Source organism: Pezoporus occidentalis, unplaced genomic scaffold (genome assembly GCF_034315485.1).
Source record: "Pezoporus occidentalis ecotype Australia unplaced genomic scaffold, CSIRO_AGI_Poc_V1 ctg132, whole genome shotgun sequence".
Lineage (NCBI taxonomy): Eukaryota > Metazoa > Chordata > Aves > Psittaciformes > Psittacidae > Pezoporus > Pezoporus occidentalis.
Genome location: NW_026913126.1, coordinates 428,445 through 453,350, shown reverse-complemented (window position 1 = coordinate 453,350; position 24,906 = coordinate 428,445). Strand labels below are relative to the sequence as shown.

At 37.7% G+C, this 24,906-nt stretch overlaps 1 protein-coding gene across 2 annotated transcripts in view; it reads right to left on the bottom strand.

Moving 5' to 3' along the window:
- Positions 1-3,309: 3,309 nt before the first annotated feature.
- The window catches only part of AHRR (aryl hydrocarbon receptor repressor), an 89,664-nt gene continuing 68,067 nt past the window's right edge, over positions 3,310-24,906 (bottom strand). For both annotated transcript variants that reach the window (XM_062608948.1, XM_062608949.1), the window contains 7 exons: positions 16,697-16,786; positions 15,273-15,402; positions 13,072-13,205; positions 11,514-11,713; positions 10,018-10,136; positions 8,964-9,105; positions 3,310-6,240 (listed from right to left, as the gene is read on the bottom strand). In XM_062608948.1, coding sequence (XP_062464932.1) covers positions 5,121-6,240; positions 8,964-9,105; positions 10,018-10,136; positions 11,514-11,713; positions 13,072-13,205; positions 15,273-15,402; positions 16,697-16,786 — 1,935 coding nt within the window. In that variant the 3' untranslated portion in view covers positions 3,310-5,120. The remainder of the gene's footprint in view (positions 6,241-8,963; positions 9,106-10,017; positions 10,137-11,513; positions 11,714-13,071; positions 13,206-15,272; positions 15,403-16,696; positions 16,787-24,906) is intronic.

The window sequence follows — 24,906 nt, the reverse complement described above, 5'->3', positions numbered from 1 at the left end:
TTTTAAGAAATTATTTTCAGCCTGAAAAGTTACAAATTCAGTTCTACATCAAAAATAAGGACATGGTTTCAGAGCAGAGTTATTAGTGGTGGGTGGAGAATTCATGCTGTAGTCACAGAATAATTACTCTTTGACAGCAATATATCAATCAAGGTGATCTTTCTCCCAGAAATCTGTCTTAATCCATTTTTTTACTTTCCCTCCTAAACCTCTATCCAAAGGAAATCTTTGCCTAAGCACAGGCAAGTCCTTGGATCTCTGTATGTTTGGGTATCTTTCAAAAGTACTTTGTGGGTTTAGTATATCTGTGTATACATATATATATATATATGAACAAATGCTTTGTTCAGAAGTATTTCTGATAGCATGATAGGGAAATGCATTCATAATGAGAAGAACATATGCCATGTGTGCTCAAACACAACAAAGATGTGTTTGTCAGGGTGGTAGTGTCTGTGAACATAAGCTACCAGCAGCCCCCTCCCATCTGAATCTCCTTCAGCTAGGTAAAAGCCTTGTGACTATAACCTGAGCATGACCACCTGCAGAATCTCTTTGCTCACTACCCACATTGCAGAAGTCTGCTTCAGTTGTGACACATGACTTCACATAGGATTTTGCAAGATTTAAAAGAGAGGAAGAAACTCTACAGGTAGAAATTCCTTTTCCAGTGAGAAATTTTCTACAGTCTGGTTTAGGTTCAGAGTTTTTGTCTCAATATAATCAGAAGAGTCTTTCCATTTTGAATGTTTATGCTAGGACAGTAGGGAGAAAGAGAAGAAGGAAGCAGAAAGAAAAGACAAGAACAACAGAACAACAGCTCTATACCACCATCATTCTGAGATTGTGGTTTTTAGTTATATCACACTGATGAGAAACAATTAAGTATGTTAACTTTTTCCCCACTACCTAAGGCAATGTATGTATTTGTAGGTAGGTTGGGTTTTTAACTATTCCAATTAAAACGTCACCCACTGTTAAGACAATTCAATGGCTTTTCTGAAGTAGCTACATTGAGTGAGTCTGTACTGCTTAAGTTCTAGTATGGCTTCAATATGACAAGTTAAGAAAGGCTTCCAGGCAGCAGAAGCTGACCTTATCCCACAGAATATTCTTTGCCTCAGGCTTGTTGCCTCTCATTTAAGTATTTTAAGCACTAGGAATTTGCAGAATTGCATGTGCCCTGTTGCTCTCCATACCATCAAAAGATGAGCACCCAAAGGCTTACTGAAGCGGCTGATGCACAAATGTCATATTTCCCTATGACACCCAGAGGCGATCGATTAATTTCTAAAGATTTTCAGAATACATTACTGTGTTCTAATGAAGGGTGATTAAACCATAGACATATACTTTGCACTGCAGCATTACAATCAAGGAGTAGGAAGTCAGTCTTTCCTGCAGAGACTATAGGTACAGTCCCTTGATCTTTCATTTCACTAGTTGGATCTCCAAACTGAGGACCAACTGAAACCAGCTTACCTCTTGCACACTGCTGCCCTCACTCAGATGTTCAAAACAAAGCTCTACTTTGGTATCCAGAGAGTCTAAAGTGACTATAAATGCTTGGTAGTGTTATCTACAGTGGAGGTCTTCCCCAGTTTCAGCCACTGGTAACTGCACCCCAGCAAACCTTAGAAGCAGCAGGAAAATCCACTCTTTTTGCTGGACAAGTTTACTCTTGGCTCAAATCAGGTTGTTTTTTGGTAAAAATAGTGCTTACAATGGTGTACTTCAGTTGGACTAGCATTCATATGGTGCTCGACAGCTGTCCACTGACACATGAATCAGGCCACATTCGCAGTATAGACAAGACCTTATTCAGCAGCTTTAGCATTGATAATAGTCTCTGTTGTCTGTGGACTGAGCAACATCTCAGAGGGAGACACATTCTTTTAGAGCTTTTAGAACTGCTCACCTTCCATATAGAAAAAATATGGATGAATATCAAAAAATATCCCCGAACACAAGAATTCATTAGCTCATTCTGTCTCAACCTCTGGAGTGTTTATGGCTTAGGAAGTTTGAATACTGTCATCAGTCAGGTGTTAGAAGCACACACTGGAAAAAGAAAGGCATTTCTTGGAGCCTTTATGCTCCAAGTTCCTATCAGGTTGAGTGTTTGACTAGGAATTTCTTCTGCAAGAATACTTTTTTATTGTTGTTACAATAAATACATTTGGAGGCTCTTAAAACAGACTTTTGGGCTGTGTTTGAGGGATACAAATACCAGCTCATTAAGGGCTAAACATGAGTGACTGAAGGAACTGGTCTTTGTTTACTCTCATAGTAACATATTGACAGTGGTTAGCAGTTGTCCAAAAAGAGGATAAACTGCTGATCACTTTATAAGTACAGTTCTTAGGAGATTGATGGATGTGTGTGATAATTTATAAAGAATTCCACTGATACCACATATTTTCATGTGAGACCTGGAATAACTACTCAGCCATAAATTAACTGGGCCAAATTCAAATGTGATGTGTAGGATTAGTGTGTTTGGGTTCAGACTTTATGGAACAATGGGGAAGCAAACCTGACTGAATTTACACAGTAGGGAGTCAGAAGGTGACATCGCACTTTTGAGTCACACGTTCATCCATCCTCCTAGAAGAAGGCTGTTACATCTCTTAAATTAGATTCTTTTACATGCAGAAGCTTCATCTACCTCTATAATATCAATTAAGACGTGTAAAATATGTCTGTGTTTGTTGGAAACATGAGAAAAATCATCCCAACTGAAGTAAATCAGGAAAAGGAAAGCCTTAAAGTAGGTATTTATGTTAACAAAACAGCCTTCATTCTGTAACAGAATGATCTGTACAGAACTTCTGTTGTTAATATATGTTGTTCCACATTGAAGAGAGAAATCTGGCTGATACAGATGTCCCATTGTAGTCATGTCAGGAAATATTTCTAAGCACAGATGAGGCATTCCGTGGTGCAGTCCTCTACAGAGCTGCACCTGATTTAAACACTTACATTGTGCAAAATGGCACCAGCACGCCCAGATTAGGACAACAGTGTTTTACAGTCATTGCATCAATGTAAATGATGAGAGAAAGGTGCAAGGTAGTGCAAAACCAGGCCCAGGTACTCTCTCTCAGAGGGGTGTGACAGTGAGTCCAAGCATGGAATTAAATGGGCAGCTTTTCAGCAGTCTTGCTGTACATGAGTAGCCAGTTTGCTTGCCTGTAAGCATTTCTGCAGTTTGGCTTGAATTGATGTGATGTGAACAGCGGTGTACCAGAGAGCCATGTAAATTCCACCATTGTAGTCTCACTTCAGAACATGTCTGATGTTGCAGAAGTATTAAAGCAAGGATATCAAGACTATCTTAAGTAAGAAGCAGCACATAGCCAACAGGGAACTGATTTACCTCAGACACACACAAAAAAAGTATGTTTTCATGGCTTGGGTATGGTCAGCTGGACTATGGCAGAATTAATTTGAGCTAAAGTAAGACATTATTGTCCCTCTTTACTGTGGACTCTCGTCTTTTTGCTGGGAATACTGCCTTCTGCAGGACAACCATCAAAAGGTACCATTTCAGTGTAAAGTGCAGCATTTCAGATCAAACGATTGTTCACAAGCACTTAACTGACATGCAAAGAATGTAAACTTTGCATCTGTCAACTCTAATATACAGGCAATAATTTCTATCAGAGACGACAGATAGTTCTGGAGAAGAGCAGCCTCCCAGGTGCAGAAACATTCCCCATAAACTACACTTATCGCACATATTTATAGCATTTGGGAGAAGTTTATGCCACTGTTCTGGCATGTAAAGCCATGCCTTTAGTGACTAGCAGGTACAGAAATGAAGACATTATAATTATTTATAATATTTTGAAAAGAAAACATTCATTATAGGGTTTCTTTCAAAAAGCACATATACATCTAAGGTTTTTTTTGGCCTTTTTTAAAAAATGATGTGGTTTTTATATAGGTGAAGTTGATATAAAGTTGACATAGTGCAATTTTAAAACAAAAGTTAGTGCAGGAGTCAAACTACAACAACAATAAAAACCAAACCAGAAGTTGTACTCTTTTTTTTTTTTTTTTTGGTGGAAATACATTACTGCCTGGGTTCAAAGGAAAGCATCAGATCTGTTTTCAAAAAAAAAACTTTGTGCTTTTGAAACATATGCATCCTCCAGTTAGCTCTTGGTTTAAGAGATTAAGATTTTATTTTGAGAATGAAACTAGGATGCTTTTGAAAATAAGATATGTAATCTTAATGTGGTGTTTGGTTTTGATGCCAGGTGACAATATCTAACAAGCTGTTATCAATCAAAGAAATACTATCAAATTAAAAAGTGCATTTCCTTTGTTAATGTTACAAATAACAGCAATAAATATTGGGGAAATATTTTCTTCTCATGTACATTTTACAGCATTGGTAACTCACAGAAGTGGGTAACATTCCATTGTTCAGTCTTTCGAACAGCAACATGAAAGGCTGATGGCTTTAGAATGGAAAAATATGGCTGCTAAAACATCAGTATTATCAAGGAAACTTGGGAAGAACTTCAGTTTGAAGTGAAATAATTTCTAATGCATTTTATGAAAGTAATTTGTTTTAATTAATGCTATCCTGTTGCCATTAGTTTAATGCTGAGATAAAGGTATAGAAGATGCTTCTTACTAGAATAGCAAAAAACTAAAAATACAAAAAACACTAAGGTAAACTGGCCACACTGAAGACCATAAACATTTTATGTTTGCACAGAGACATCCATATCAGCTTCAGAAAACAAAAATGAACAAAGGCAGGAAACAGAAATAGCTAGACCTTGGCAATGAATTGTAGACATGAGAGGAGAGATGATAAAAGACAAATTAGCATGTATACCTGTGCAGTGAGCAGTGATTATTTTTCTGTGCCTGAGGTTTTATCTTTCTTTCTTTCCAAAGATCACTAAGAGAAGGGTAGTAGGGCAGTACAGGGTATATGATGTGTGTGTGTCTGTGTCTGTTTTTTCTCATACACAGATGCGCACACACACACACAAAATCTTTGCACTGGCTTTTAATTTTAGTAAATTATTTAACCCAACTGGAAGAGAACCTACAACTTCATGCTTTTAACATTATAAATACTCCAAATGTTATAAAATCTATTGTAAAAATGTACATTCAGTGGTTTTATGAGGCACAGGACCTGCTAATGTATTTTCAGGGAAGCTCATTTGTATTCTGTTCTGTCCACTGCTGGACAATGGTGGAGAATCCAGGGGTTCACGCTTGATTGCTTGAACCAAGCAGGGTTTTTTAAATTCACACGGCATTTTAAACCCCTCATTATTCTGCTCTTTCTCCTCTCCTGGGCTGGGGCTGTAGAAGTGGCCATAGCAAGCCGTGTGTGTCAGGTCGGGCATGCTTTCCAAACACCCGGAGGAGTTCTGAGCATAAAACGGGGCCACCTCCTTGCTACGTGAACCCTTGCAAGATCTGTTCAGGTTTAGGTTGTTGGGATGATTTGCTACAATGCACTGCCAATTATGCGGTGTGTAAAGGCAGTGCCTTGGCTTCTGACAAGGTGAGGCTGGCTCGTAGAGGTCCAGTTCTGTTTTGAGGTGTACTCTATTGGGGTAGCTAAACACCTGCTTTCTCACTGAGCTGTTCTCATCCACCCAGGCTCGGTTTTGTGAGATCAGGTAGTTATCAGCAATGTTTTCAGAATCAGAATCATATTCCGTTTTGATAGGCATCTCCAAGGGAAAGGCTGTGTCATAGAAAGACTCTGAGGATATGAATGGTCTCTGCATTTTCAGATGGTCCGTTGCATAGTTCTCCGCACAACGTTGTTGTACACCTGAGTAAGACTGGCAGCTTTCTGTGCTCCCCCAGTGGGAAGGACAAGTTGATGCTAAGTTTAAGAAGCTTTGGTCTCTGTTGTAGAATGATCCAGCTCTCCTGTTTGAACATGTGTTCATTCGCTGGCTCATAGAACAAGAGCTTGAGTTTCTTAAAGTCCAGCTACTGTTTGTGGTGCAGTTGCTTTGAACACCTAAAACTGATGTGTTGGAACTGAGAGGTTCCTCTTGCATAAAACACTCACCGTTTGTATGTGGCTCAAACTTCACTTTTACATTATCTTGTTCATTTTTTACTGCTGTCCAGTTAAGATGCTTCCACTGGCCCAGAGTTTCAATGGCGCTGTTATAGGAAAGCCCCTCCAGGTTTCCTTTCAAACTGGCAAAACCACTTAGTATCTTCAGTTGTTCATCTTCTTCCCTTTCAATAACAGTTACAAAAAAATAAAAAATAAAAATTGGTCAATCAGAGGTTTCTACATGGATGTTTTCTAGTATACAAATGGAGTGGATCAACGTACCTTACAAGCAATATATTTGTTGTTAACTTAATGCGGGACTCTCACACTTTTGTCCCTATAACCTTTGCATTTGTTCAAGGGAAAAAATGAGTGTGCATGCATCTGGATTTCAGTGTGTGCACAGCTACCTTTTCTGTGGCACTATTTCATTGAAATTCTGACATGAATTTACTCTTCCATTTCAGGCACATAGTTCACAAAGACCTTAATATTGTAGTACAGTATGGTAACTACCTTACACTTTTGTTCTTCCTTTAAAATCTATCTAAAAATATTTGTGTGTAGAAAAATCTAGAGATAAAATGCAAAGAGTATCTTAAAGGAGATGCATTTTGTTAACAAAGAATTATTTGGACACATAAGGACTTTCTGATCAAAATGATTTGAGGGAGAACCATGGGGGTCTTATATTTTGAGAATGCAAAGTTAGATGAGAGGAAATAAGATGCCTAAATTAAGTGGCCAGAGTAGTCACAGGTGTTCATGTTGAGCATAATTTGTTTCACATGTCAAACTTAACTTATGTTGCCTTTCGTTTTCTAAGATGGCCAGGGAATTAATTTTCCATAACCTCCAGCTGAAGTACTCAGTATTACGAAAAAGCTCTGTCAAAGTTGCCTGAGCGTTTCCAGCCCAATGCAGGTGGTGTTCAGACCTTCAGGTTCAGGATTTGTCTTGAATTCACTAACGTGCTGATTCCAGACCAGGCAGGATCAGTGCTATAAAACCAACGCCTCCCTCCCCGAACAATAAGTGGACTTCTCAATAAGAAAGGAGCATGAAAACCTGGAGAGTTAGTAAGCTGTTTATAAGGCTTATTTCTTGGCTCGCTACTAAAAGCTGCCGCCTTGGGTGCAAGTATAAGATTTTCCAGTAGAGGGAGTCCATGTTGCTAGAAAGAGAGAATATCCCACTGTAATAAATTTACACCAAGAAAGGAGAATATTTTCTCTCTTTTTTAACATGAGAAATTAAATATTTTCAGTCCTTTAATAGCTGTTATTATTGCTATTATCTACAGTCTTGATATGTAAATGGAATGATACAAGTTTGCTGCAGAACTAGCTTCTCAGGAAATGGACTAATTAGCAAGCAATGGACTGGTGAAAATGCAGTCGTCACAAAAACTGAGATCCCAAATGAAGAATTTTACAGTGAAATAGCATCTAGTTAAAATTCTCCAAAAGAATGTATGTATGTATGTATGTTCCCAGGAAGGCAGCATACATTTAAAAAAAAAACAAAAACAAACTCCTAAGGAGTAGTAGTAAGGATGAAGTCTATTGCAGGCTATCAGAAAGACAGAACTGAATATAACTTCCACGGGCAGATCTTGTAACACTCCAGTCTGCAGGAACTATCAAGCACAAAGGAAGGATTTTAACCACTCAGAGAGTAAAAATGACCCCGCCTGGAGTACTGTGTTTAGCTGTGGAAGGCCAGGTAGGATGGGGCTTTGAGGAACCTGGTCTAGTAGGAGTTGTCCCTGCTCATGGCAAGGGGGGTGGAACTGGATGAGCTTTAAGGTCTCTTCCAACCCAAACCATTCTATGATTCTATGATCAAAGAGCATGCTTAGTTACACAAAAACCATTTTAGAAGTAGAGACTTGTATATAAGAAACATCTACTTTTAATCTGTTCCTTAATAGAAGTTCATTCCTTCACACAGCAAGATGATGTTTGTGCTGTCCCAATAAAGTTCCACCCTTAGGTGGAAGCTCTTCTGCTATTCATGTGGATACTGAGTGATACGCTGCCTGCAAGGGATACCTACGCTGGAAGTTCAAAGACTTTTTCATTTATTTTTTCCACCTGTGAGACATCCTAACTCAGTGATATCAGCCACATTTTTTCCACTGGGCCAGATGGTGGCTATGTACACCTGGCTCCTGCACATTCAGTCCACTCGATATCTCTTCCCTCAGACTAGCTTAAAGAGATGCCTCAACAAGGCCCACAAGAACTGGAACAGACAATCCCATGGGGAAGGAAGAAAAGCTGATTTGGGAGGGAAGGGTAAAACACACTGGGGAAGTCCTCTCTGAATGCACATTTGTGAGATTAGCTTCCAGTCCAAGGCTGAGCCTACAACCAACTAGATGTATCTATCTACAAACATACAATGAATAGGAGCATCCCTGTTTAGATTAGGTTGACCTAAAAATATGAGCTTGACTGTGAGTCATAAAGACAAAAAAAAAAACAACAAAAAACAAACCTTAACATCATCAAATGTTTAAAAGTAGAAAAACTAGGACACTGAATCAGCAGAGAGTTTCAGCTGCAAGTAAAACAAAGCCACAAAATATACTTTTTTGTGCAAGAAAGTAAAAACATATCAATAGCCAAGCATTTTGACTTTGAAGTATTCTGGTTTAGTGTGTATTTACATTCTATTTCAGGAGAAAAGAAGACTTAAGAAAAATAAAAGATACTGTTTAGGATTATAACAGCCATTTCATACGATCCAAGACAAAAATGGATTCCCATTTCAAAAGTAAAGCAAATCCTCATTCAGCTCTTGTCTTAGGTCATGACAGGCCTTTCAAAGATCTCATACATGAAGAATACATTATTTTGCTGAAACATAGAGTGGTTTTAGCATTGAAAAATATACTTACTTTAACATTTGCTGTTGGGCAAGGACATACTCTGAACAACCACTTCGATACAGAAGTTGAGTGTTGGCTTGAACCCAGACCCAGTGATCTTCACTTTTTTGTACTTTGACTAGAGAAATGCCATTTTCTCCATTATTCTTCGCTATACAATTTAAAAGAAAATCTATTTTAATACAAGCAGTATTTAATATTTTTTCATACCTAAACTATGTTTTTTTTGCTGCTCTGGAATCATCAGCATAGGAAAGTACAAGCTAAAACATGTCACAAAACAGGGCAAATTACATTAAAAAAATAATTGGAAAAGCCTAATGAGGCACCTAAACTGTAACCAAGGATTTTGCAGTATTATTCGTTCATTATAATTTTTCCCTCTCTGTAGTAGTACTAACCAACAAGAAAGTGTGTATGAAAAATGGTGCTATAACAGAGGAATGGTTTTAAAGAAGTTAAAGACTTTCAGCAGGTATGACAGAAGGCTGAGCACAACTCTACTCAAGAATAAGATGCCCATTGGGGTAGACTCACCATCAAAATTTAATCCATTGTAAAATCTGAAATACAGCATAGACTCTCATAATATTGCCACAGCCAAATGCTGGAAAAACATGAGTCAAAGCTGCAAGCAAGTCATGAGTTTTAAAGACAATACTTTCTAATTTTCTTTGGTTTATGATCTTTGGAAAAAACTAGCATGTGTAACATGTCATCCAGTTTTCCTCATAGAGGGATAGATATTGTCATTAAGATTTTCACATAATCTCACTAAATTAAGTGCTGCCATTTTTAGGAAAGCATAAGTTGAGCATATACTGTGTTGTTTATATACCTGTAAACTTGGCATAACAGTATCTATTTCCACTCTGAAATAGCAGACTGATTCAGTACTACCTTTTGAGGCAGACAACTTTTTTTTGTATTATTTCAAAGAAGGGGTTTAAAAAAAAGAAAAAAAGACAGTATTTGGAACAAAACCTGAAAAACTTAACAGGAGAAAAAGCAAGGTTCTTTCTGCATACAGTGTATATAATCCAGGAGTACTTTGCAGACACACCTTTGATTTGGTTTTCAGCAATCTGTAATACATTAGTGAAAGCAGCACCTTCATGATGACTGTTTCTTCCATATAAATCTGCTGCTTCACACAGCCCTGAATTACTTTTGGAACTGGAGCTGTAGAAGACAGAAAATGTGGAAAATTCCTTGTCAGTGAATGAGAACACAGCAGAAACATAGACTCTGAAAGATGGGATCTTCAAGCTGTTGACCATTTGTAAAAATTTATGTTTGAAGTATATAGTAACCAGTACTAAATAATTACCCCTGTTTCCTGCATTGTTTGGTTGCTCAAACTAGTGTGTGACTGGAATTATGTATTCAATGAAGAAGAACAGTTGTGCTTAGGAATATTCTGCTCATGACTTACTATATCTGGAATAATAAATTTCAGCTTCAACTGAAACAAATTCTGTGTATATTCTGCTCTGCCTATTGAGGTTACATTCGAGGTACATACATCACACTGACCAGCAATGTACTTAAGAGTCAGCATGACTTCAGCTTGCAATAATCGTCATATAGTTTGAATGGATTTCTTCCAATCTTTAGTTCAAAATGCGTATTAAGGCTTCAAAACAGTACTAAGTCCATAACACTGCTTTACCAATTTTTCCCCTTATTAAGTCCACCATTTAAAAAATTACTATATAAATTTGCCCACTGCCGCTGGCTAGAATGCTTCAGGCCTGAACCAAAGGAAATGCTGAAGTTAAATGCCTGCTTCATTCTTGTCAAATCCCTGGCCACCATCCAGCTCATTAGCAAAACTTAAGTTCAGCACCTCTGTTCTAGGAACTGAATTCTGATCATCAATTAATTTCATGTGGGCCATGGAAAAACCAGCAAGTGGAAACGACATTTCAACTCTGTACCAAAAACCTGCATAGTCCATTAAGTCAGCCTTCCAGTAATTTAATTCTTGTAAAAACGATGCATGTGCTAGACCCACATTACCCATCTGGATAGTAAATCCACACATACGTGAGCATATTCTAATTAAAAGCCAAATTATGATGCTGTCAATGACACTGATGAGCTTTTTACCCCATAGCAATAGACCTCATTTCCATAAGGTTATATTTAAGGAAATAAGGAAGTATCCAAGTCCAAATAATTGTGCTACCAGAAGATACTGAGATTTGAAAACTGTTAGCAAAAATACCTTTTCTTTTCCACTTTTACAACCAGTAGAATGAATTATTGCATTGGTAACATCTGATGGTTAGGAAGATATCCCAAAATTCCAATTTTTCTATAAAATTATATATATAGTAATATAATACTTAACATGTGTTATATATAAGGTATATTAAGGCTATATATTATAACATAGTTATGTATTATGTAATTTAATCCATATAAATTATTCACATTTCTAAGAAAAATTTTTAAAATGGAGTTATTTAGTCTACTTTGTGCTTTTCACATGCTTAATAAACATAAAGCCCATAGTATAATTTAATAACAGCTAAAAGATTAATTTGAAAATACTTTGTATTCACTGCTGCTGCATCATCAGCTTTATGTTTTGCTTTCACAAGTAGGCTTTTCATCTTCATCTCTGTCACAGAAGGGAGCAGAAGTGGTACCACTATGCAGAATAATGACAGCTGAGGTGGCAATACTGTTCCTGATGAGGACTTCTTCCTTTGTCCAAAAAGAAACTTTAGTTTGCCTTGGAACTGCATTGTCTGTTTTACAAAGAAAAAAAAAAAGAAAAGAAAAAAAGAAAAAAAACATTATCTTATGCATTTAGTGTTTAAACATTTGAAATTATAATACAACATATGGACCATGTTGTTTAACACCAATTTTGAAACAGGGAGAAAAACTAGGAATCTCATTTTCTACATGGAGTTTAAACCATGCCATTTCAGAGGCATGGTGAGTGGAGGTACTATCAACAGTAAAATGAGACATCCAAGGCTGGTTTTTGTTTTTGTCTCTCTTGCATATTTGAAGTAGAAGTTCTGTGTTATGTTCTGTACAGGCAGTGTACGGTGGTGCAAACAGTTATTTCCTCTGTGCCTCACTCTGAAGCTGGAACTTTTAGTTTTCCATGCTCTGTTCTCTCCAGTGAAATGGTTCCTGAGTTTCTTTCTTCTTGCCTGCACTTTCTCTGGGAAGTATATGGACTGGCATAATCCAAGGGCTGCGCAGGCAGATGCCAAGGCAAAAGATATGCCCGAGATGACTGGATACAAAGCACATAGCTTGGAAGAAGCTATCTGTCCCTGCCTCAAATCTTTACATAATCAGAAGGCAGAGATGAAATTATTAACTTGAGCAGCAAACTGCTTCCTCTCAGTGAAAAAAATGACCAGAGAAAAATCAGTCCATTTGAGTTCGGCTTTTTCCAGAGCTCCAAGATTAAAACAGGGATGCAGAAATGACTAACTGAATTGCTGTTTAGACCTGCACCAAATAAGCTTATCTTCCAGCAAATGAGCATCTGAAACAGAAGTTGCATTTTCCTGTCTCACGCTGCTACTCTCATTTTCATTCCACATGCCATACTTCATCATTGTATGTCAAAGAAACAACATTGGTCTTTACTAAAAAAATGGGGAAGTTATTTGTAAAAATGAGCCACTCCTAGTAAAGATATTTGAGGAGCATGAGTGAGACTTTCTAATTCTGTTTTTTATTATTAAAAGACCTTTTGCAAAAAGGGAAAATGTACCATTATTATTGCTTCTTCTTAAAGCAAATACTTTGTGCTTACACGTCAATTGTTGAAACTCAGGCTTGCCATCATTGTGCTAGGCCTAATACAAACCGAGGACAGATATCATCCAAAAGAGCTTAAAACACAGAAGTCTACAGATTCTTTCAGTTTCAAATGTTACAACCTCTCTTTTCCCATCACTCTTTATATGCATTAATGTGTTCAGGTACTTCTTGTTAGTGCACAGCAAATGAGAGGTGTATCTTGTCCATGGCTCTCCACAATATCTATGTTCAATATTTGTGTTGAAGTATTTTTCATATGAAGTGATTAAAATCTAGTATGTCATGAATACAGTTCTCTAAGTGAAATTATACTTACAAGGAAACCAGAAGTACTGTCCAACAAGCAGCGAACTCGACAGATGAAACAACGAGTTAAAAAGGAAGAATAATCTGTTGTCATGCTGTCATTCTCTTGTGCTTTAAACAATTTACTGAGAATATATTCTTCTCCTAGGAACAACAGTGGAAGCAATATGTATCAGATCACGCTAAGTAAGAATGAAAATGTTCTGTAGCCAGCTGAAGAAACTGTTATGGAAATTGATAAAGCCTACTTTATGGAAGGGTGAATATTAGATTGCATCAGGTATAGGTACATCTGCATATGCTTTTGCCCAAAAAAAAAAAAAAGTAGAAAAGCCCTACAATGAGTTTCTTAAAAAACTTTGACTTTTTCTTTATTTCCTGAGTTTTTGTGATTTTTCATGATGCAAAGCAGGGTAACAGATGTTGCTGGTTTTGAGATCAGAGATCACAAAAAATACCTTAGGAAGAGGAACAAAATGAAAGGGAAAATACTACTGTCAGGAAAAAACAAACAAATTAACAACAACTGATAAGTTAATGATCATCTGTTGCCTACTTGGTTTTTAATGAAGCATTTTCCAGTTTTGGACTACAAGTTGTCCTGGTTTCAGCTGTAACGGTTATTTTTCTTCCTAGTAGCTGGTGCAGTGCTGTGTTTTGGCTTTAGTCTGAGAACAATGCTGATAACATACCAATGTTTTAGTTGTTGCTAAGTAATGCTTACCCTGATCAAGGACATTTTAAGTCTCTCATGCTCTGCCAGTGAGGAGGGGCACAGGAAGTTGGGAGGAAGCAGAGACAGGACAGCTGACCCAAACTAGCCAAAGGGGTATTCCATGCCACAGCACATCATGCCCAGTATATAAACTGGGGGGAGTCACCAGGAAGTGACCAATTGTTGCTCGAGTTGGGCTGGGTATTGGTCGGCAGGTGATGAGCAATTGTACTGTGCATCACTTGTGTTTATTGTTTTATTTTCCTTTTCCCCTTTTATTTTTATATTCTCTTCTCTCATTATTTCCTTTATCATTACTATAAATACTATTACTAGTAATAGTTTTATATTATACTTCAGTCATTGGACCGTTCTTATCTCAACACATACGACTTACATTCTTTTGATTCTCCTCCCCATCCTGTCCAGAAATGGGAAGGAAGGTGAGCAAATGACTGTGGTGCTGAGTTGCAGCTGAGTCTAAACCACAACACATGTGCATACCTTTTAAAATACTTATTTTCCAAAAGACAGAAATATTTATTTGTACAGAAGTATGAACTCAGGCATTGAATTCTCCACTGTATTATGACAAAACTTCCAAACATTTGTTATTTTTTATAGTTAGAAATATTCATGCACCTTTTTTAGTTTGTTTTCTGTGTACCCCCTACAAAAGCTTGCAAAGTTCCTCTTATATCTGCAAAAAATATAAACTGCAAGAAATTGTACCAAAGTTTTCTGACTGTATTCCTGAGAACCTCATAAAGGCTACTGTAGGATTTCTTGCAAGTTTCTCCTTCCCCCATTTGGAGGCTGTGATTCCTCAGTTTCTTTCCTCAATTATTTCCTCACCTGCTGGTGAAATGCATATATTTTTCTGGGATCAATAATTCTTTATACAGTTAACAGTTTCAAACCCGCAGTATGTTCTCTAGTCATGATTTCAGCTTCACGCCTCATACAGGAGAAACCTTGGGCACATGTATCCACCTGCCATTCTAAGGAAAAACAACCCTCAGAAGGAAAAGCGCATTGCTAAACCTACTTGCTCGTCTGATGACTCCTTCATGCATAATTTTGCATGGGAAAACAAATGACAGAAATTGATGTTGCTATTGTGGTAGTGTACAGAAAAGTTTTGCATGGGATATTTTTGTATTATTGAGAGGAATGCTGGCGTCCTAATCAGCGTGAATAAAAGCTTGGTAGGATGGACACTCATGCTGTTTGTGGGTAAGAATACCTGTAAGTACATTAGTCAGAGAAAAATAAAGGAAACATAAACTTTGCAGCCTCAGTGGCACACGCTACCTTAGAAATGTTACGGATCAGGAAGAAACATCATCTATGGGACAATAAGATTATAAATGGCCACCATGCAGCTTTCCAATGAAAAATGTGACTTTACACAGAATAGACATAGGCATAGGTTGAGTGCAATTCAACCTTTGTACAGTGGTGCCTATGTTTCCAGTCAACATATACAATCCCACCTGTTTCTGCCTGTAGTGGTTGTCCAGATAACATCTGGGGAGGATTCATGGCCCAGTGCAGTTGTCTACAGAAATCCTGGCGATCATCCACGTGAATGTAATCATATATGTTTTGGTGCATTACATCAGTCTGAAATAATTACAACAATTAATGTTTAATTTATAAGTGTAGTGAGGCAGACACTTATCTTTAAGTTGATACTTTACTGAAAATAATGGCTGGTGTAGGATATCTTCAGAGCAAAGATTGATTGAGGAAAGTTATTTCAGAGGCCCCTGTTTTACAGCATCGGCTTTCTGATTTCATATCCTAAGATGATTCTTTTTATTCTTAACTCTTTTGTGCATATGCAAATGGAAATCTTTAAAAAGTTCAACTGGCAGCCAGTGACAAGTGGTATGCCCCAGGTATTAATGCTGGGATAGACCCTGTTTAATTTCTTGTTTAGTGAACAATGGGATAGAGTGCACTTTCTGTAGGTGTGGAGCGAGTACCAACTGGGGAGACCAGGATGGCTACTCAGACCTTGACAGGCTGTAAAAATGGGCTAAGTTCAACAAAGGCAAATTTCTAATTTTGGGTACCCCAGGAAAAGAAAGATACTGGCATACAGAAGTGAGCCCAGGAGAACACTACCACCACACTAACAGGGCTGGAGCTATGACATAACAGAAGAGAAGAACAGTTTGTTCAGCCTTAAGGGAAAACTTCAGGAAGAACTTACTGCTGTCTATATAATCCAAATAAGCAGGTAAAAAGAAGACAACGCCCGACTCTTCTCAAAGGAACAAAGTGGGAGGACAATAAACAATAGATACAAGCTGCAACATGGGAAACTGGGACTTGATACAAGCAGGGGAAAAAAAATATGGACAGGGTGGTTAAACAATGGAATACGTCACGCAGAGGGGTCATGGAAACTCAAAACATGATCAGATGAGTCCCAGATCAACCTGCCCTAACTGGATCTGCTTTGAGCAGGAGGTTGGACTGGATGACCTCCATAGGTCCTTTCCAAATACATGGTTCTGTTATTCTGTGACTTCACAATGTATTTATTATGCATAGGCAACCAGTCTGTATGTCTAAATGTATAGCAGCATCTTATACTGACATTGAAAAGAAACTTTTAGCTAAATCTTATTTTTATGATGGATTACATTACTGTTAACAAAAACTTTACAAAAGGAACAACATTACAAGGAATTCATCTTCACCTGTCAGCTCAAAAAAGAAATTTAGCCTGAAATGGCATCATAAAATATCTTAATTTCAGTAATACTGTATGTCTAATCAGCAGTAGAAGGATAATGCTAAATAGCTTAAGTGCTGCATTTTAGAAAGCCAGTTAGCAGGAGTAAGTACAAGAAAGTCATTACAATGAGAGTGACTATGTATTGTAAATATTAGTTAATATATTTACCTGATGAAACCCTAGATAGTCCACAATCGTTGATGACGCATAAAATATCATTCCGTCTGCACTCACCACCAATGCAAAACCGTTCAGTGACTAAAAGGGAAACAATATTAAAAATAATCAGAACGTAAAAAGTAAAAGGGGCATAAAATGTAGTAGTTTTAAGAATATTCTAGATCTGAAAAAAATCACTCTGCAAACAAGCTGGCCATCAAATTTTGCAGAAAGGCCTTTTTTCCTAACATGAAAGATGAATAACAATATGGAACATAGTTTTTTCTTTTTTTTAATAAAGTTAGGATAAGTAATTTCAGTGTTAACTACCATATTACATTACTAGGTTATTATCTACTTTAAATTTTATCATTAATTCATATAATTAAAAGCTTAATAGCAAGTGTCAAGTACTCTTTTTGCTTTTAATTTAAAACATCACATTCTATAATAATTGCTTTGAATGTACATGCATTGATACATATAGATAATATAATAATCTCCAACAAGAAAATTAAATGCATGTACTGTGGTAGCTGTCACTTTAAAACTGGACTTGTAATTTAATGCATGGCTATTTTCATATGCTTCTATGAAAATACCTGTGTGACGTAATTGCGTAAATGCAATGAATATATAAAGTAGGAAATAAATACTTCAGTGATATAGACCCATGTTTAGTCTAAAAAGGAAACCTGAATTAATTCCTATGGAGTCAGTGATGTAAGGAAAATAACCAGGAAAATAAGGATTAAATAAGCAATATATAAATTAACAAGTAAGGATTAAGCAAACTACTTGACGTAGACATCAAGATCATCACGCTGCATGCAGACTGGCTAATTTTGCCTCTCTTCCCTTGGTAAAGACTCAGTAACATATCTTCACTCCAGCAGGCTTGTATTCCAAGGTTGTTTAGATGAGCCTTTCATGTTCTGAGGACTTTTGAGATGATGACAGTTCAAATGGCTGCTGCTGAAATACTGCTATGTTATTACTATCCTTGCTTCACCTTTTTTCAGTGTACTGTTGTAGCAATGTGCCTATTAATCCTGAGTTAATCCTGAAGCACAATGAGGGCAGATTTTCAATCACTCAGTAACCAGACACACTGACATATTTTTGTGAGCTTGGTTCTCTTTTTGGTTCTTAAATAAGGACCAGATTTCCAAGACTGCTCGAAGCCTGTTCCCACTGTGACAATGGTGGGCAGAATTTCAAGAGTTCAGTGCACAATAGACTGACCTCCTCAGAAGATTCGGTCCCAATCAGAAATGTGGAGCACCTTTGGAAATGCGGCCCAATGGGACCACATTTGTGTGTCTCAAAGAACCTGTGAAATGATGACTGGAGAAATGTAGTGGGGAGACTGCAGTGGCTCACCTACCTTTGGAAAGAGCTGTAGCAGCAACTGCTTCAACCAAGTCAGTGCTAACCATGAGTCATGGCTAAGAATAGTCAAGTGCAAATCATTGCCAGGCCCAGGTCAGCTCTAAAGAGACAGATCCTTTCCAGAACAAGCGTTATCTCTGCGTAGTTGGGTTTGTGCTGAACACTGGTTATCCCAGTTGACCTTCCAAGTGCAAGAAGTTGCTGGACTGCTGCTATTTTCTGCTCTAAATAATGCCCAGATTCATCTTAGCACCTCACTAACCAGAAGACAATGTGTCAAGATTTCTACATATTCACGTCTATGCCTTTCACTGCACTGAGAGGAGCCTCCATAGATGATATCTGTCATATCCATGTCCAGTGTCAAGTGGAGACAAGAAAGCATTTTTGGCATCTTGTCTCTTTGAACTCATCTTCACAGCAATGAAACCATCAGTGATGTGATGTTAGGAATTTTATTACATTTTGAACATCTAGCAGGCCTTTTAATTTGGACAGAATAAAAATTTCCACAAAGATAACCATAGGACATTTAAGGGAGCTCCTTCATGTCTGTGGCTGTTACATGCATGTCCCAAAAGATCTCCAGTCCTGCCTGTGCAGCTGGGGCAGGTAGAACTTTAGAACATTAAAGAAATGTTCGTAATTGAAGAAATTTTCTTAACCTATGCACATAAATACAACAAATTCTATCTGGGAAGGCTTAACAAAATGACCATAGGATCTGAATACTAATAAAGAATCTCACATGTATCATGCTGAGCATCCTTGAAATGTGGTTGGTCCTGCAGGTAAGCTGGAGTTTTCAACCCCTGTAAGAAATAGCTGGGGAGAACCTGCCTTTTCCAAAGATTGCTTTTATGAGTCAAGAAATAAATGCCCCTATCAAAAAATTGCTCTTCTTCATCCAACATGCTGGTACACACTCTTTAGTCCTAGACACATACCCTAAGAGATGAGTTTCTACCTTTAAAATGTAAAACCTGCTCCCTCACAGTGAAGGTGGGCAGATTTTTCTTTACACAAGATTTTCTTTCACAGAGCCAGAGTCGGGCTGGACCAGCTGCAGGCTTTTAAAACAGGAAAGGGAAATGGGACCATGTGTCCCATTTTTAACCATTTCTAAGGGCTCAGATCAGCGGACTGGCAGCTACATCTGTGAGGTTGTGACATATAAGGAGGGGTGGGAGGGAGCAAGAGGAAAGAAGAAGCAGAGGAAAATTTCAAGGAGCCATGTGTTTAGGTTATGAGAAATAAGTATGGATTTGAGGGATGTATGTAAATGAAGAGAATTCCAAACTTCCCCCACTTTGTTTTGTTCTTGAAATGCTGATGTCTTCTCCTGAGTTAAGATCTCTTAAGTAAGGATTGCCTGGTTTTCATGACCCCAAATTCAGACATCAGATCCTCTACCCTGCAGGCAGGAAAAGAAAAACCCACTTTGGTGCAACAACAACTTTTATGGAGCCACATGAAGTTGTTGAGGATTAACACAAATTCCATGTGTCTAAACCTCATTTTAGATGGGAAACCTGCTGCTTCAGACACACTAAAAAGACACGAGCTAGACATGGAGTAAAACTTCCTAACCAGTGACTCTCACCTATGACTGCAAATTTTTCTGTTTTCTCAATATTACCCTTAAGTACATACCCTAAAACAGTTGAGTGTGAAACCTGACAGCTGTAGCACAGAGCACTCTGAATAGAATCAGAGTTGGGCTGAGATTTTTGCTTTTCTTACCTGCTTGCTGCAGCCAGGGAGGTAGAATCTGTTTGCTAACACAGGTCTGGTACCCCAGAAGTGGGGAATAACGATTGCAGATTAGTAGGAAAAGACCTCGTCTGACCTCTCAGACAAATCTCTCAGGTATCATATACAACTCCATACTAAACCACTTTACAGTAATCCTGCATAGAAATTTTCCATTTATCTGGCTAGAATCCTAGTGATTTGTTAGACTGAGTGGAAAAGAGACAGCTTCAGTCCATGAGAATGAGCAAAAACTATTCCCAGCTTTTTTGTTCTAAGTTACAAATGAAACAGGACAACAAAGTATATGGCCCCACTTACAATTTTAAACGCTTTCAGTTACTGAAATAGGGTTCTCAGCAATAGCTTTCTCTCATTCCCAGTGAAAGGGAGGCTGCATTGGTGTGCTGTGTCAGAACCACAGCAGCCCTCTACCTGGGTAATAGATAACCTGGGGGGAAGAAAAGGGAAAGCGGATGTGGACCAGCTTCATAGCGTAAGTATGTGTCTGCCCAAAACACAGAGGGGACAACACAGAGAAGTAAAGGCAGCTTTTCTCTGCCCAAAACACAGAGGAGACAACACAGAGAAGTAAAGGCAGCTTTTCTCAGTAGAAATAATGTAAAGGCAGCTTTCAGTAGAAATAATGGGAAGCCTGTAACAGGGCTTTTGGATTTCGAGGAGGAAATAACTGAACTCCACAGCTCAGTGCTGATGTTATTTGCTTTATGTACAACTGGTGTGTTTTAATCAATAAAGTCCACTTGCACCCTCTTACAACTGTTAGCGATTTTGCACATACTTACACATGCACAAGGGGACACACCCAGCACATAGAAACACAGACAAAGATATGAGCTTGGGCATTAAAACTTTCACAACAAAAAACAACTAACTTCAAATCTGAAAAAAAATACATGGTTATAAACTGCCATTTGGTAAACCATATGGATTCAATGACAGATGGAATTTCTAATGCAGGATAATAGCTGAAACATGTGAGAAAGCCTTAAGTATGTATTGTGAACATTTGTTTGTTTGTATTTGGCTTTTTAAAAACACTTACATGAGTTTTCTACATTGTACTTTACAAATGAAATCATGTGGCTATTTTTTTTTTTCCCAAATGGAAAAAAAAATGAAAGAATTAAAAAAAAAAAAAGGGCTTGGCACCAGACAGGGGCCTGTGTTCTTTTGCAAGAACATGTACATCCAATTATGTACTCACGAAAAGCTGCACCTGCTACTGAAACAAAAACAATTAATCTGTCAGTTCAAAGAAAGTACAACATTATTCTATTGCCTGCAGTAGCTGGGAGATGAAAGTTATCAGTTCCTTCCATTAAGAAGTTTTCGAAACATTATTAGTCAAGAGGTTCTCTTTGGGAATGAAGGCAAATATTTTGAGGAAGGTAGGACTTCCTTTGGCAAGATCCTTTATATATCCTGATTTTTTTTTTCTGGTCCCATGGCAGAAAATCAGGCAGCAAATACTTCAAAGATATTTTGGTCAAGGTCATGGCATAGTAAAAATAAGAGGGGGGGGGGGGGAAGAGACGGAAAACAAGTTCCAATCCACATTTCTCTTATTACTCTTCCTTGAAATAAAGGAAAATTCACTAGCACTAGGTCTCCAGAGACCATGTTACTATGGTTACTAAAGTACAACAGTCAAGGCCTGCAGCCATGCCTTGCTTTGAACAGATTTTCGAGTCACGCAACTTGGGTACTAAATTTCCAGGGTCATTTGGCTCACAGTTTATCTGGAACAGCTTCACTTAATAGTGGATCGCTGGGTTTTTGCATCCTATGTGGGATGGGGCCATTTTCTAGTGATCTAAGTAAGCAGCTATTTAAAAACTTGGGAAATACTTGTTCTCGTCTTATGAATATTGGGAGGAAAATGCAGACAGTTAATGTGTCTTCTGTCTTTAACTGTATTGTTTAGTGGATCAGTATTTCTTTCCACTGGTGTTTTTTAGGATTCATAATTGAACTTCTCAAAAATGCCTCTGAAATCCCTGAGGTTCTCTTTATGACTGAATAAAAAAGAAAAAAAAAAAAAAAAAGAAAAAGAAACTCTTACAGAACCCTGAAATAAAACCCACATAAAAGACCATTCAGAAATACTGTATTTGGTGACATCAGAGTATGGCTTTTACTCAACAAGTACAGTATCTCTTAGCCCTCCAGACTCATGCATTTCTCTGATATCTACAAAGCAACTTCAAAAGGAATATTTCTGTGAGTAAGCACTATTTCGTGCGAAGGAGGAGTGGCAGAATTGTTTTCAGCATTCAGTTTTGATCAAAGGCTTGCATGTACTGCTTAGTTTTCAGGCAAAAGAAACAAAACAGAAGATGAATTTCCATCATTTGAGCCAGGGGAGGAAGTAAATCCTACAGGCTGAAGCCTACAGCTGTGGGTTTTTATGGGAAGCCTTTCAGAGGGAAAGTGCTCAATCTGATTGATTTGATTTCATAGGCAGCAGAAATGTTTCCTTTGAAACCCAAAGAAATACATACATATGATCAGGATGCCTCTTTCACTCTTCTTGTCTTCCCAATTAAAATAAAGTTCATGCTCCTGTATATCTCTTTGAGCCTGGATATCACTTCAGCTTCCTTAAAGATAGTATGAAACTCAGCACCTAGTGCTGCGCTACCCAGAGCAGGGCTTGGCAAAGTTTTCTTCGATCATTCACATTACCAGAAGAATTTGAGCCCTGGCCTTCTCATTTACTGTTGGAGGGAAGAGCTGTGCCATCTGAAAAGCACAGACGATTGTAAACCATTCAGCTGGTGAAATTTCTCATTATTCCATTTTTCAGTATTCCATCACTTCCACCGAGGAATTAGGGCAACTTTGGAGATTCTTGTTTATGTGTGTGTCTTCAGTCTAACAAGGGAGCTGGAACACTGTGGCTCATCAAGAGGCAGCAGACAAATCTGGCCTCCTGGAAATCAGTTAGGAAAATGTAAGTCATTGGGCTCTGGTAATTGTGAGCTATAAACTTTCAAGAAAACATAGTAGCTCCCTGGAGAGGGAGATTGTAATGTGTGCACACATGTAAATAAATTTTAAACCATGGTGATGTTGGTTTTTATATGCTTGATATGTAATAAATATTGGACGCAACCAAGAACAACTTTTGCCCTTCAAGTTGTTTTGATTGCATGATGCAAAATTGTAAATGTAGCTTTTTTTCCATTATACTTTCATTCTAAGCTTAGGCTTTTGTAACAAAGCTTGCCTAGTCTGTGTCAAGTCCTTGGGTTAGAACCTCTCTTCTTTATGATATGCATGAACCACTGGGCTTCAATAAGCCCAGCACTTCAAAACTAATCACTCTGCCCAAGATGGTACTGAGAAATGAAAGCTGAAACATCGTTTGACTTTGTATGTGCAGAAAGTGGTGCAGTCGTGCACTAGAAAGAGATACATTCCAACTGAATCCCATTGTTTCACAAGTATCAAACACTGGAAATGAGAATGCAAGACTGTATGCTTCCAGAGCAGAGCAGTGCTAATGACTAATAGCTTAAAGACAGGTTAGAGAAGATTTTCTTTCTGAAAAAATGAATTTATGTGTGACACCAACCACTTCAGTACAAATTTGTTGTATGGCATGTTTGCTTAGATTAAATTACTACTACCAACAACTCTTTCTAGTGATGACAAGGTTTGGTGGATTTTTTTCATATCTAATTGTAAAAAAGCCATGATCCTTTTCTTTGCATTACCAATTAGGATTTCATATGGGAATTGAGTATATGAATACTACTTGAGATTAATGGACATTATACAAGTTCTGGAGACTATAGTAACCTAAAGATAATAATACTAAAATTATTAATTCTAGATTGTCAAGAAAAAGCATATTTTATTTATTAATACACAGCTATATGTATTATGATTACTGGATATGCTACTAGGTACTTGGATGAGTAACATGCATTTTACTTTAGCATTTATCATTAAATACTAACATATGAGATAATCTCTTATATCTTTTCCTTTGGTCTCCTCAATTAACCATGATCTTGAATTTAAAATTGTGCTCTACCAGTAATGGACCCCTCCTGTCAATGCTCTTTCACAAATACTGTGCCCTGGACTGCACTTGGAAATAGAAACAATCTTTATATTGATTTATGCAGTTTCTCATTTCACTTCCCCAAAAGCAGATGTTGTATTCACAGATGGAAGCAAAGCTGGGGCAATATCGTATCTCCAGTGCAAGTTCAGCCCTTTCTTCTTTCTGAGCTCTGCAGCTGCTCTGAGCTTTTCAGTCTTCTCTTCAACAATTTCAGTATAGAAAATGCAAGCCTGATTAATTTCATTTGAGAAGACTCAAAATGAAGCATTAATTGCTCACTACTCTGCACTTGCAATAACAAATTTAGTTAGGTAGACTTTGCAGTAACAAATGTAGTAAGATTACCCTTTATCTTCCACAGAAATAACTTACTGAAGAGTCTCAAATAATATTTATCCAACATGTTGGATAATTAGACATATGTAAGTACCAAATGTCTGGATTTTTTTTCAGTGTTATTTACATGTAAGTGCATCAAGTCCTAAAGGGAAGAAGCCGTCATAATATTCCATCCGCAGCTGACTTCTATTTGTACTTGCAGACTGCTAACGAGATGAATGGCAGACATCTCTTTCTGTAAGGAATCAAAACCTAAAAGAGACAATATTGCAGCCTATGTACTGTAAACAGATTGTGATGTCCTAATTTCAGAGCACTATTTTTCTGTGTATTTAGCACTATATATCACTTTTTCTAACACAGAACTATTTCAGCGGTGGGGAGAAGATCAAAACAATCTGTATTTCATATTCTGCTCAATAATACATGCTGAACCATCTTTTTTAAACACCATTTAAGGTCAGTGTTGTTTTTAGGCACTGTGGAATTCCTGAATTTAACTCTGGAAACTGTCTTACTGTGCATGTTACCATCTTATGCATGTTTTATATCCTGTATAAAACACACCCTGTCCCGCACTGGCAGCAAGGGTGAATTCTGCTACTAATGTTACTTTGACCCAGAGAGGCAAGCAATA